The sequence below is a fragment of the Lagenorhynchus albirostris genome, chromosome 18 (assembly GCF_949774975.1).
Source record: "Lagenorhynchus albirostris chromosome 18, mLagAlb1.1, whole genome shotgun sequence".
In the NCBI taxonomy this organism is placed as follows: domain Eukaryota; kingdom Metazoa; phylum Chordata; class Mammalia; order Artiodactyla; family Delphinidae; genus Lagenorhynchus; species Lagenorhynchus albirostris.
This window is the reverse complement of record NC_083112.1, coordinates 577,208-591,185: the sequence shown is the minus strand read 5'-3', so window position 1 is coordinate 591,185 and position 13,978 is coordinate 577,208. Positions and strand designations below refer to the sequence as shown.

Here is a 13,978-nt window from a genome sequence, read left to right as displayed (position 1 = left end):
TTATATCATAGTTATGGGGTCTCAATGTTGGTTGCAGAATGGAGTCATCTAGGGAGCTTCAAAAAAAAATACTCATAGTTGGTCCACATCCCAAGAGATTTGATTTAATTGGTCTATGGCTAAAAGGTACTTAAGTAATTCTAATGAGCAGTCAAGGTTGACGGCTAATGGTAAAAATGTTTGAACTTAATTGTAGTCATGTTTGGGTTTTAAGATAGCTAAATGTTTTCTCAACTGGCATGTTATCAGAATCGCCTGGTTCCTATCCCATATACCAAAGCAGACTTTCCTGAGCAGAGTCCGAAAATCTTTAAAAAAATTTTTTTTTTAAGTTTCTCAGTTGAGGCTGAACAGCCAGGTTTGCAATGCTGGCATTTTGGAAAGAGCTTTGGAATAAGGATAGATTTGGCTATACATCCCAGTTGAACCATGTAGTGGCTGGATGGCTAGAACACATTTATAATCTGTCTGGATCTTTTTTCTTTGACATAATTAATACATAATTCAATCTGTAGGGAGGATAATACCTTGTTATAATTATGCCTGTGTTGTTATGGTTAAGATGTTTAGAGTTATTGGCACATGAAATATTAACTTTAACTGTTAAGTATTACGTTAAGTGAATTCTGAATATAGCAATTTATTAAGAAACATTCAATTAAGATAATATATGTTTATTTTAGAAATTTCAGGTAACATGATTTTAGAAAAAGAAAATAAAAACAACCAATACTTGTGTTATTCAGGGTATTCATATATCTGTATATGTGTATATATATATTTTATGCATGCGTGCACATGTAATTTGGTAAGATATTAATTACAAAGAGTTTTAATACTTGGGAAGTTTATCCACTGCTTCTCAGATGTGCAAAACAAATGTATCTTTCATTATCTTATTCTGCAGTGGAACCCCTGTTCTTTTTTTTTCTGGAAATACATTTTATTGTTTTTTTGTTTGTTTGTTTTTGTTTATGGAACCCCTGTTCTTGATGATGTGACATGGGTTGGTGACAGTGGGAATGCTCGTCCTGTTTAAAGTGGTCTTGTTCATATCAGTATTCAGCCCTTTTCCCCTTTCAGGAACTGTCTCCTCATTGCCCTCCTTCATATGACACAGACCTGATGCAGGAGGAAACCTGCTGATTGTGTTGGGAGGGATGTTTTTGAGTTTTATGCCATGTCCTATCTCATTATTCGTACTGTTTGGTCTGGTTCTTACATGCCCTCTGCTGATGGTTGCCAAGGCATCTTTTTGGGCTTTGAGCTTGCTGCTGAAAAAAATTCTAATTTGTTTAAAACTATGTAAATGAAAATGTAGCTACTATTCTATTTTTAATATGTTCTAGACCCTGTTTTAAAACAGTTACTGCCCATTTTAATTTCTTTTTTTTTTAATTTCTTAATATAAGGATGGATTTATTATTTTCTTCATACACATGAAGAAATGGGCCCAGAAGTGATATTAATTTATTACACAGCTTATAATCTTTCATTGTAAAATGATGTGATAGACTAAAAGGGAAGCTAGGTGCATGAGTATGAATAAGTTACTACATATATTGCCAGTCATAGAGAATCTATATGCTTATGAATATAAAAATACAGAAGGGGAAGCTAAAAATATTAATCTATAATCAATATCTTGTAGATTTAATGAGGCGTCAAGAGGAACTCAGACGCTTAGAGGAACTCAGAAACCAAGAGCTGCAAAAACGGAAGCAAATACAACTGAGGTAAAGAACATCACTATAACATATACGTGAATATATGTAGGTTTCATTATGTATGTTATGAATAAAACTCCCAATGCCTGTTATCAACAAGTTATATAACTTGGAAAATACAGGGGAGGAAACCAAAATTGTTGATTTCTGACCACATTTAGGGAATTACTGAAGAAGATAACATAAATCTTTGAGATAACATAAATCTTTGTTATTCTATGTTTTTTATAGCTGATTATGGACACTTTGCAGACAATGTGAACTTACATAAAGGGTTTAGGCATTGTTTCGTATAATTTATTGTAAGAATGCACCATGATTTATGGGGCCATTTTTCCAGAGATGGATATATTTGCGTTGATCTGAGTTTTTTTTCATGTGTATACTACTCTGAATGCCGTTAAGCATTTTTGTACTTGTGATAATTTGTTTAAAAAAGATATCTGGAATCCATGGTAAAAAGGGTATGGGCATTAAAGATCTCAGTACATAATAGAGAACTATGATGGGCAACTTAAAATCTTTTAGGTTAAGTAAGGAAGTTTAAGGGAGTAGTTGATCCAAGATGTAGAAACAAAAATTAACAGCTTTTCTTGTACCTGCAATATTCAGTTGTAAAATATTAGATAAGTATTACTCTTACAAGTTTCAAAAGTCATAATTAGGGGCTTCCCTGGTGGCGCAGTGGTTGAGAGTCCGCCTGCCGATGCAGGGGACGCAGGCTCGTGTCCTGGTCCGGGAAGATCCCACATGCCGCGGAACGGCTGGGCCCGTGAGCCGTGGCCGCTGAGCCTGCGCTCTGCAACGGGAGAGGCCACAACAGTGAGAGGCCCGCGTACCGCAAAAAAAGAAAAAAACAAAAACATAATTAGGAATTGTTATAAACAAAGATATTATAGATTAAAGCAAACTTAAAATTTTGTTTTGAAAGTGCCATAAAAGTAGTAAGTGCTTGTGACAGGAAGTTAGGTGCTCATGGGAAATAAAGAAAGTGAAAAACTGTTAATGAGTTTGAAGTGTCTTCACGGTCAGGAGATAGGTACTAGACCATATAGTTTAGTGTTTTTCTTCCAACTTTATACCTGATTATACCAACGTTTGTGTATTTCTGTCTTGGTACTTCTCTGATTTTACTCTAACCTACTTATTCTCAATTTATGGTACTTGGCAGGCAGCATCAGCATTCTAACCTAGGAGATTGTTAGAAAGTCTTAAGCCTTCCCTCTGAACTACCGAATCATAAGCTGATTCACCTGTGCTTTGGTAAATCCTCCAGGTGACTCTGGTGCATCCTAAATTTTGAGAACCACTGGTGTAAATAACTCCCGCCATGAACTTCTTACACGAGGGACCTTTTTCAGTTTCTTTCTTGTTGCTTCTTTCCACTTCATGTAAACGTGTTAAAGTCTCCTCTACTTGTACAAAGAAAAGGAAACCTCCTCTCCCCTAATATAAACCTATCTGAATCCAGCTTTCTTCTCTTACATTTATCCTTGACAAGTAGACTTTGAAAATTAGTGCCCTATACTAGTGTGCTAAAATAATAAGTAATTAAAACTAAACAATGTGGGGTGCAAACTACTATGTATGGAATGGATAAACAACAAGGTCCTACTGTATAGCACAGTGAACTATATTCAATATCCTGTAATAAGCCATAATGGAAAAGAATATGAAAAAGAATATATATGTATAAGTGAATCACTTTGCTGTACACCTGAAACTAACATTGTAAATCAACTGTACTTCAGTCAACAAAAAGAAAAACAAAAACAAACCAAGAAAAAAACAATCAATGTGGGGGAACCCAAAGTAGGGAATAAAAATATAACATATGAACTTAACTATATTATATATAAATGGACAGCATTGTCACACTGGAAGGAGATGGGGAAGAAAATAAGGAACCTAAATAACTTTGGAAAACTGTATCTTGATTGAATACTATAGGCTAGTGGCAAGAACAATATATAAATTCTGTAATCTAGTTAGTAAATGTATTTCTCATAGGGATATAGGTTTGCAATTCTGAAACTACTTTATGTATATACTTTTTTTTTCTCTTTGATCAAGACTTTATTGAAAATAATGTATATACTTTTTTAAGTGAATATATTAGTACAGATCAGTATGAACCAGGTTTCTCATTGTTGGAGAAAGAAAGAAGGGAGAAAGGCTAAAATTAAAACGACTCCTGTGATGTTTAATGGGGATTCTAAGTATCAGTATGAACTGAGTGGCATTTAATCTAGACAGATACAGAAATATAGACATGTATATGTACATCGGTTCATATATATATACATATTTCCTAGCCCTGTCCATCTAGAAGCAGTGATGCCTCAGGAACAATGAGCTCATCTAATGCCCAGATTTTTGTTTCTGAGCACCATTCTCCAATAAAGGGAACCAGGGCTTTTTGGAGAAGTGGTTGATTCCAGGATTTGAAAAGTCCAAGATGAGCCTGACAAATCTTGTGTCAGAGAGAAGCAAAGTACTTGAACAATGCTAGGGCATGTTGAGAGAACACAGGAGCCAAACTGAAGGTGCTCCTAAGGGCCAAAGTTGGAACAATTTCAACAACAAAATAAAAAATGATAGTATTAGATTTTACACTGTTGAATAAAGTAAATATCCATGAGTTTGTGCTGATAGAAGTTATTTTAATGAGTAAGTAAATAAATGGGGAGAATGGACAACTCTTCCTTAGTTGTTAGAAGTAGAATTCCAAATAATAAATGTGAAATGAGTCTGAGAGAAAAATTACCAATGGGTGAATACTGCAGTAATACAGACACACCTTGGAGATACTGTGGGTTTGGTTCCAGACCAGCACAATATATTGCAATAAAGTGAACTTTTTTGTTTCACAGTGCATATAAAAGTTACCTTTATACTACACTGTAGTGTTCTAAGTGTGCAATAGCATGATGTCTTAAAAAACAATGTGTGTACCTTAATTAAAAATACTTTCTTGCTAAAAAATGCTAACCATCTGACAACACAGGGTTGGCACAAAACTTCAGTGTGCAAAAGCAATATGCAATTTTTGGGAAGGGCAATAAAATGAGGCACGCCTATAGTTGTTTCATTCAAGATTTCCCAGTAGGTGCTAAGGTTGTTGCACAAAACTTGGGATACAGGATTTGTGGAGTCTCAAATTTGTGTGAGGTACAAATGGAAACATAGTAAATTTGAAGTGGAGAAACCCAGCAGATACCACCATTACCAAGCGTTTAGGTTCGTATCACCCTTAATAAGACACGGACACCAGGCACCCCTTGATATGATGCACCCAGAAGTGTACATTGTCATTTCTGTGGTTTTCTTGCCAAAGCTTCATAACCTTATGCTAGTCGTGAGAAAACTTAAGACAAACCTAAATTGAAGGACACTGTACAAAATAATCAGTTCTCTTTAAAAGTGTCAAGGTCATGAAAGACCAAGAGACACTGAAGTGTTACAGACTCGAGGAGACTAAAGAGAAATAATAACTAAATGCAATGTGAGATTCTGGATAGGGTCCTGGAACAGAAGAAGGACATAGTGGGGAAACTGGTGAAATTTGAGTAAGACCTAGAGTTGAACTGTAGCAATGTACCAGTGTGAATTCTTGGTTTTCATAATTGTACTATAGTTATGGAAGATGTTAATATTAGGGGATGCTGCATGAGGGAGATATAGGAACTCTACTATTTCTGCAACTTTTCTGTAAGTTTAAAATTAGTTGGAAATAAAAAAATGAAAAAGAGGACTCTATGTACTGGGGATACAATGGAAAACAAAAGACACAAGCTCTGCTGGTGTGGCACTTAGGTAATCTGGGAGGGAGGCAGACATTAGTTGGAATATGATCAGATTATTAAAAAGAAAGTGAAGCGCACAAAATAGAACGCAGTACTTACTGGAATTTTTAATAGATTACTTGTTTAATAATTGAAATATTGGTTGCTTGACGTGATAAGTATTCTATGTACCTGGTAATTTTTCACCGAATGGTCTTCCATTAATCTTATTTAATATTGCAGGGGTATATCAGATTCAATTTGAAATTCAGATAAGTGTGTACTAACAATATAAAGATATGTCAACAATTAAGTGATAATTTGATGCGTAACTTTTATGGTTGGCTGTATTTTAGCAGATACAGCCAGTGATAAATCTGTTAATCTTTTCTTGTGCCTGTGGAGTTTGTTTTGAAATTAATTGTAAGAATTGTTTCCTGATTTAAGAAATGTAAATAATGTGTTAAAATTGAGTAATTTTGCAGCATGTATGAAGGAAAGGAAAAAAATAGTGTCTAGGAACTTACTTTACTAATAATTGTCAAATATATCCTGCCCTTGCAGCAGAAAGCAGATAAAAATACAGCAGCCTGCAGAGGTTGGTCTGACTCAGGAGGCTGCCACGTGAGACAGCCAGAGAGTCTGGACACGGCCTTTCTGTTTACCTTAGTTGGGAGACTGAAAAAACTGCTTAAGAAAATATATTTGAAAGAAATTAAATAATTCGGAGTATACAAAATTTTCTGGTTTTCATTTCAATGCTACAAATAAGTTAGGTTTTCGTGGGTCACTTCTTCAGAGGCTGTGACAGTGAAGGCGGACAGGGCTTAGATGGGCTGGTTCAGGCTGTAACTGGCCCACTTAGTACTTGTTCATTTGTTCTCTTCTTTCCTTCCCTTACTCCTTCCTACTCACTCATCTACCCATCATCCATCCATTCTTTCCCTTTTTATGTCATTTGACAAAGTATAAAGATCATCAGATGGACTGAGGCCTCTGGTGGGTGTGGAGGCCATAGTGCTGGACTGGAACAAAGAGCAGGACATTTTTATATCAGTCGTATCATAGCTTAGTGCCGAAAGCCTCTCAGGTTTCAAAGTCCTATTAAAATATGAGACAATTAGTGGGCTTCCAATTAAAATAAATTGTAAAATAGAGGTTTTATCAATTTCCAATTAAGTATAACATGAAGGAAGTTAAAATTCATCATGCTTCTTTACTTATTAGTTACATTTGTGAATATAACCTAGGAAATTATCCTTGATCCAAAGAGACATTAAATATAAAGATAATTGTTAAAGCATCTTGTGGAAGGAAAAAAATTAAACGCAAACATATGTACAGTAGGGAATGTTCCTATATGTTGCCTGTAAATTTATATTATGGAATTGTCAGTGTGGTGTAATCACAAAATAAAGTAGAAACTCTGGAATCTATAGGCAATGGAATGGAAGGAAAAAAATAGCAAATGTTTAAAGTGATTTTATACCTTTTTACCATATTTTTTCTCCAGATATAAATGTAGTCTCACATTTTATCAGAAAAAAATTGCTCTAACAATAGGGAGAAGTACATTATAAATTTTGTTTAAAATATCTTTTAAATTAAAAATGTTATGGCAATACATGTTTAAAAAAACTCACATGATACGTATGTGTACAAAAGAAAAAGGGCAATGCTCTTGTCTCCCCAGATTATCCCCAGTGTGATAGAAACTCTCATACTCTCTTCTCTGCTCGTACAAATGGTTTTTAGATGCAGCAATAGGAATACTATTGTTTTGCTTGCCTTTTTTCTGACACTGTACCTTAGACATTGTTTCATGTCAGTAAATGCAAATCTGCCTTTGTAATGGTTGTATTGTATTCCTTGTCCCTCATTTGTAATTGAATGTCTTCAACCTTTTGCCTTTAATTAATGTACAGTCTTGTATCTGTGTGTATACATTCTTGCACACATGTATAGATATTTCTGTTTAGTTTACTGGAAATGGATTTGCACACATAAAATGGTTTGCTACACGTTGGTCCTCAACAAAGTCATTGTTGCAATCTTGAAGACCAAAAAGCTTTGAGTATCATTTAGTGGCAGGATCTGACATGAGCCTGTATGATGCAAAACCTGACCTGTTTTACGTTGTGGTCATGCCAAACCTGTGTTATATTCGTAGAATGTGAATGTTCATCTTACTACAGAAGTGTTAATGGTGTTGATTATTGGGTACTGCTGGGATATCATAATAGATCCTACTGGAGATATCATAATAGTATATTAAACCCTTTTTAAAGTCTGAAAAACACATGTGGCCTTAGAGTTTTTGAATAAGAGAATTTTTCCTGTCACTATGTACATTTTCAGCAGTGTATGAACATGAAAGTATTTTCTTAACCATAAAATTTATGAGTGTGTTAATGTACTAGAAATGGATTAACCGGTTTATTGGAATATTCTGTTTCCTTGAATAGAGATCTATACTGGGGACTTAGATATCTCAAAATCCAGAGTTTGCTTGAAATACCTTAGGAACATTGTCTTGTTACTTGCACATGGTCTGATATGAAGTCCTAACAACCTGTTTTCTTGCTGGCTGTGGGTGAAACCGCCATTTCTTTTAGTTCAGGTACTGTGTTTGGTGTACAAAACAACAACGAAGTATCTATACTTGGTGTAAAAGGGTGCTTATAAGAGTAGCCTGGAAAATGAGACCTACTGAGGGGGCATCAGCATTATATAGTCTTTGCTGTTTAAATTACTTCTTTGTTTTTGAGTGGAGAGCATGTATATTTGAGTTTGCATTGATTTAAATGTCAGACTATTACTTTAATATTATTTTGTAGGTTTTTCCCTCTTAATCATATTGTAACTAATTATGATTTAATAGTAATCCTGCACATACATATCTTTTTTGTTTGTCTTGTAGTTGTTGTTCCATGCTTGATATCTCTGGGGCAGAGGTTGACATACTTTTCCTGGGAAAGGGCTACATGGTAAATATTTTAGGCTTTTCATGTCATATGGTCTGTGTATCAGCTATTCAGCACTGCTCTAGCCCAAAGGTAGCCACAGACAGTGAGGGAATGATTGTCCCATAAAACTTAATTTGCGAAAACAGGTGGTAATCAGACACCTGTTCCAGGTGCATACTTTCCTCAGTGCATTAATGAAATGGGGGAGAGAATGTTAAGGCTTCCTTTTGCACGTAGTAGGATTTTTGTCTAGGCAATGTGGTCCTTTGCAGTGGCTTGTATTGGAATAGGTTCTGAGTGTCTCTAAGAACTAACTCTGCTGTGCCAGTGATTGTGAATCCCAGGCTTTCTCTTTGTACAGTAATAGAGTACTGGTTTGAGCTTTTGGTTTCTGGATTTTTTGACTGTAAGCATATAATTATCCTAGTTATATGCTGTTACTTTACTTTTTTGATTTACCCTAGATAAATTATTTTATTGGTTTGTTTGATTTTTTTAATGGTTTAGAGCAAAATAAAAGGAAGGTAAATCTGGTAAGCCACTCGTTATCACAGATTAGGCATAATGTATAAATAAATGATATACATAAATGATTTTGTTTTACCTGAAATAAAATACCGTATTATGGCTTATATGTCAACCACCCTGAGTTTTTATTTAAAAATCTCTCAGGCATGAAGAAGAGCACCGTCGTCGCGAAGAGGAAATGATCCGACACAGAGAACAGGAGGAGCTGAGGCGACAGCAGGAAGGCTTTAAGCCAAACTATATGGAAAATGTAAGTAAAATACTGGTTAACTAAAATGATTTTACATTGTCAGGTGGATGATATATATTTAGAATTCTTTAGATTCTGCTTTATATAGTAATATATTTTCTAATCTTTCTGAATTTGTCATGTTTATGTTAAACTAACGAATTTCTTAACCTCTTACAGGTAATAAATTAAAATTAGTTTCTGAAGATAATCATGCTTTATGAAATGAATATTAAATTTTTCTCCATTTTACTTTATCTTTTTTTAATTCCTACTAAACTAGGAATCTTGATAAATTCATCATCTCCACTTGACTGATTTTCACCGTTGATATTAAAAATTCTTTAGTTTGGTAGACATATAGAAAAGTAGAAGTAGTATGTGCTCATCACTCAACCATAACAGTTATCAATACTTAGCAGATCTTTTTCATCTTTAAGTATACTCACTTTCCCTAATTTTTTTATATGAAATCCCTGACTTCATATGATTTCATTCGTATTTCAGTATGTATCTCTAAAAGATAAGGACTCTCAAAAAATGTCTTTATCATATCTTAAAAATTGCCAGTTATTTAATATTAACTAGTAAAAGCTCCAGTTCGCCCGTCTTACTTTTTTTTTTTTTTTTAAAGTAGTTGGTTTCTTCAGATCGGTTGGTAAATCCAGTCATTTTAGTCTATAGGTTTTCTCTCCCTCTTTTTTTCCTTATTTTTTTTTTAAAGAAACAGCTCCTCGTATAGAGTATCTCACGTCCTGGATTTTGTTGACTGTATCCTTGCAGTGATGTTCAGCAAGTTTGTTTATGCCCGAATTTCTTGTAAACTGGAGTTAGTTCCAAAGACATTATCTGACTCAGGGTTTTGTTTTGGGGGGGCAAAATGGTAGGGCAAAAAAGGATACTTCAAGTAGGTTATAACCCACAGGGTCTTAATAATAATTAACAGAGTCTCATTGTTCACCTTAGATGAATGCCAGCTTAACAACTCACTCTAAAAAATACTTACCAGTACTTTTTTCCTCTAGCTGTTCTAAAGCCATGATTCTTTAGTTAAGTTTCTGAGGCTAAATGTATTAATTCCAGTCATTGGTGTCTTTTCTGACTGTCTCTGTCCCTGTTCTTTTGTCCCTGGAAAATTAAAAAAATACTTAAATTAAAATGAATACAGACAGCAAAATAAATCCTAAGTAGAATAGCAACAAGAACTTTTTATCTTACCTTCCATCAAGTAAATATCCTTTGAATGAAAATTATATGGCATTTAAATTCAGTTAGAAATTTTTTTATTATTTATAAGTCACACTAAAAGTTTAAATTAATAGATTTATAAATCCCATTAGAAAATTAGCTGAGTACATTTTGAATTTTCTTTTTGAATAATTTCTAGCATTATTGCAATTCTCTTTTCCTCTTGGATGCATAGCACTTGCATAGTGACATATTTAAATGGTGGTCTTCTTTTTCATAGTTACATTTGAACATAAATCTGTTGGATTTATCAATGTGAGGATATTTTATGATGTTATAGAAGAATGGAATTAAAAAATTTCAGGCGCATATATTTTGAAAACTAGCGTTTTTATTTTAAAATACAGTCAAGATGTAAACCACATGTGATATATTTCTTAGGGAAATTTTATTTCATTCCATTGAGGATTAGGAAATTCTTCCCAGTTCTTTTATGTACCTCAACGTATCTTTTTTTAAACTGCCTGCTTATAGTAAAGTTGGTGGAATTAGCTTTCTTAATATTTCTCTGGCATACACTTTATATTCTTGGAGCAAATGTGTAGCTATGTGTAATGATGTAAATCATTTAGGGACCAGAAGGAAATGATTAAATAAAATATTCTGTTAAACTTAAGTTGGCTACATCATAAGCTTGATTGCAGACTCTTTTCATTCTTTGAAGTTTCAGTTTTAAAAAAACTTACACCAGTGTTTTTTAATATGTTCAGTGGTATTTAATATAGGTATAATTAATAAAGGACAACATAGTTTCGACTTTACTTTTCTATTGAAAAACTACTTAGAAATGTTGCTACAGTTTAAAATTGAAATACTGCAAATTCTTAAAAACATTCGAATGTTTCAAAATCATTTTAGTGGTGGGTAAAATTTTATAGATAGCCAAGGAACTTTGAGAATAAACAAATTAGATATTTAAAAATATGACAGATTTATTGGCATTTCAAAAATAGATCATTTATTGTTTCATAAGTATGCTCTTAGAAAACTTAGATGATCAAATATTTTAATATTAAGATATTTTTAAGTAGTTAAAGTATGTGTTGCATATTTGAAGCATCATAAGATTAATTTGGCTGGAGCAGAGGTCTGCAAACTGTAGCCTGGAACCTCCACCGATTTTCATACCACCCTACCACAGAGCCGAGGATGGTGTTTACATTTTTAAAGGGTTGATGGACAAGGAAAAAAAAAAACAAACTACTAAACAGAGTATTTTTGACCCACAAAACCTAAAATACTCCTTGGCCCTTTACAGAAGAAGTTTGCTGAATCTTGGGCTGGAGTGTTGGTGACTATTTTTTTAAATTAATACTCATGTTAGGCCACAAAGTTACTATGTTCTTAATTTTCTGGAAAGGAATCATAGTATGTAGTAATGGAATTAAATATCTAGGGGAAAATATAGTCTTTGTTCTATTTTTAGATATTTTTGAGATTAGAAATTATGAATAGACACAAGTTTTTCGTCATTTTGGTATCAGTTTTATTTGGTTCCTAGCTCCATAATGCTTATTAATATAAACTAATCAAGCACTAAAGAAATATTAACAAAAGCTCTATACTAGTCTTGACTGGTTTGTGTTAATAGAAGAAACATTGAGGCCATTGTTGCATTAGTTATTCTTCATTTTTACTTTGAAAACTGTCTTTGGGAAAAATTGTTAAACAATTTTAATGTTTGTTTTTGTTTTTAAAAGCTTTGAAATTAGGCCCTCTTATGTGCTTCTCTTTTCTCACTGTTCAGTATAAAGGGAGGAATCAAATGGTAAGTGTTCAGCTTGCCTGGGTAATAAAAGTCATGTAGGTTTACTTGGTTCGTTTTAAGATGCCACCTCACATTTCTTTCTAATATTCCTTTTAGGAATATTCCAGCACAACTAATAGTATGGGCTTTTAAGTATAAAATAAATACTTACTTTGTCTTGAATAATATATATATTTTTTAATGTAACAAAAGACACATCTGGACTTCCCTGGTGGTCCAGTGGTTAAGACTCCTCACTCCCAATGCAAGGGGCACGGGTTTGAACCGTGGTCGGGTGACTAAGATCCCACATGCTGCATAGCGCGGCTCCTGCCCTTACCAAAAGAAAAGATGCGTCATGTCTGGTCATGGTTTTTGGGTTGTTGTTGGTTTTTTTTTTTTTTTTTTGGTTAGCTTTCAAATTTATCATAATATTATGACATACATGTGAATATCTATCTATCTATCTATATTTTTTGCGGTACGCGGGCCTCTCACTGCTGTGGCCTCTCCCGTTGCGGAGCACAGGCTCAGCGGCCATGGCTCACGGGCCCAGCCGCTCCGCGGCATGTGGGATCTTCCCGGACCGGGGCACAAACCCGTGTCCCCTGCATCGGCAGGCGGACTCTCAACCACTGCGCCACCCGGGAAGCCCCATGTGTGTATATTTTTAAGAGTTTCAAGGATATGCCAGCTCTTCATCAGTTAGAAGCTGTCATTTTAATTTCATACCTTATTCCTCCTAAGAGGAAGTCATGCTCTTTGGTAATAGATCTGGTAATTATAGATTAAACATGTTAGTTTTCACTCCTGTAGCATAACACATTTTTGACTCCCATAACAATGTATATATTTTTATTCTGTGCCTTAATTGCATTTAGGTTTATCTTTACCATAGTGTATTTGAACCATTTTCTAGATAGTATTTACTAGGTTGAAATTTTCTACTTATCGCAGTTTTACAGCTTTTGAACACATCACAGAGGTTATTCTGTTACAGTAAGAATTTGTGAGACTGTTTATGGTTGTCTTGTGACTTTTTACTATTAGGTTGTTTCACTTACTGTAGATTCAGTAGTTTAAACATTTAAGTACTGCTGTGTGCTAGTCTTCATTTGTGGATGCAGTTTGGTTTGGAGTAAAGGGGAGATTTTAATTAGAATATTTTTAAAACGCAGTTTCCTGGAGTAAACTTTGTTTTCTTGGAAAAATGAGTAAGTCATAAAATGTCTAAATGTCATTCTGGCTTTAGTAGTTGCATCATGTAATTATAAAAATACTTTGATTAGGAAAATTGGGGCAGTGCTTAGATTGGATGCTACTTTGTTTTAAAACTTAAGAAGTTTCTTTATCTGGCATGGTAAATATTAATGTTTGGTTTTTAGTGAAGAAGAGAATAGCCCTTCATATCTGTTTTAAGATATATACATGAATTGATATGGAATAACTTTTATTCCTGTTTGAGTAGGTGAGACTGGCCCTCGAGAAATGAACACGTGCATAAAGACCCGAATGTGTATTATATACCAAGGCAGTAATTTGACCCATGTCAAATCCTTAGAGGTATTCCTTTGTAGCTCCTGGAATTGTTGAGCAGAGAGGCCACAGCAGATGTAGCCTGGCTAAGAGGGTAACACCTCTTCCACGGTAGTGTTTCAAGTTGTGCATCATAAGCACTCAGGGAGCTTTCAAAAAATGTGGGTTCTCAGGTCTCCGTCCTACTTAATTGATTCATTTGTGATCCCAGT

General features: G+C 34.3%; 1 protein-coding gene across 13 annotated transcripts in view; it reads left to right on the top strand.

Annotated features, from left to right (window-relative positions):
• The window catches only part of PSPC1 (paraspeckle component 1), a 94,332-nt gene that overhangs the window by 23,032 nt on the left and 57,322 nt on the right, over positions 1-13,978 (top strand). For all 13 annotated transcript variants that reach the window (XM_060128866.1, XM_060128873.1, XM_060128872.1 and 10 more), the window contains exons 5-6: positions 1,652-1,736; positions 9,151-9,256. In XM_060128866.1, coding sequence (XP_059984849.1) covers positions 1,652-1,736; positions 9,151-9,256 — 191 coding nt within the window. The remainder of the gene's footprint in view (positions 1-1,651; positions 1,737-9,150; positions 9,257-13,978) is intronic.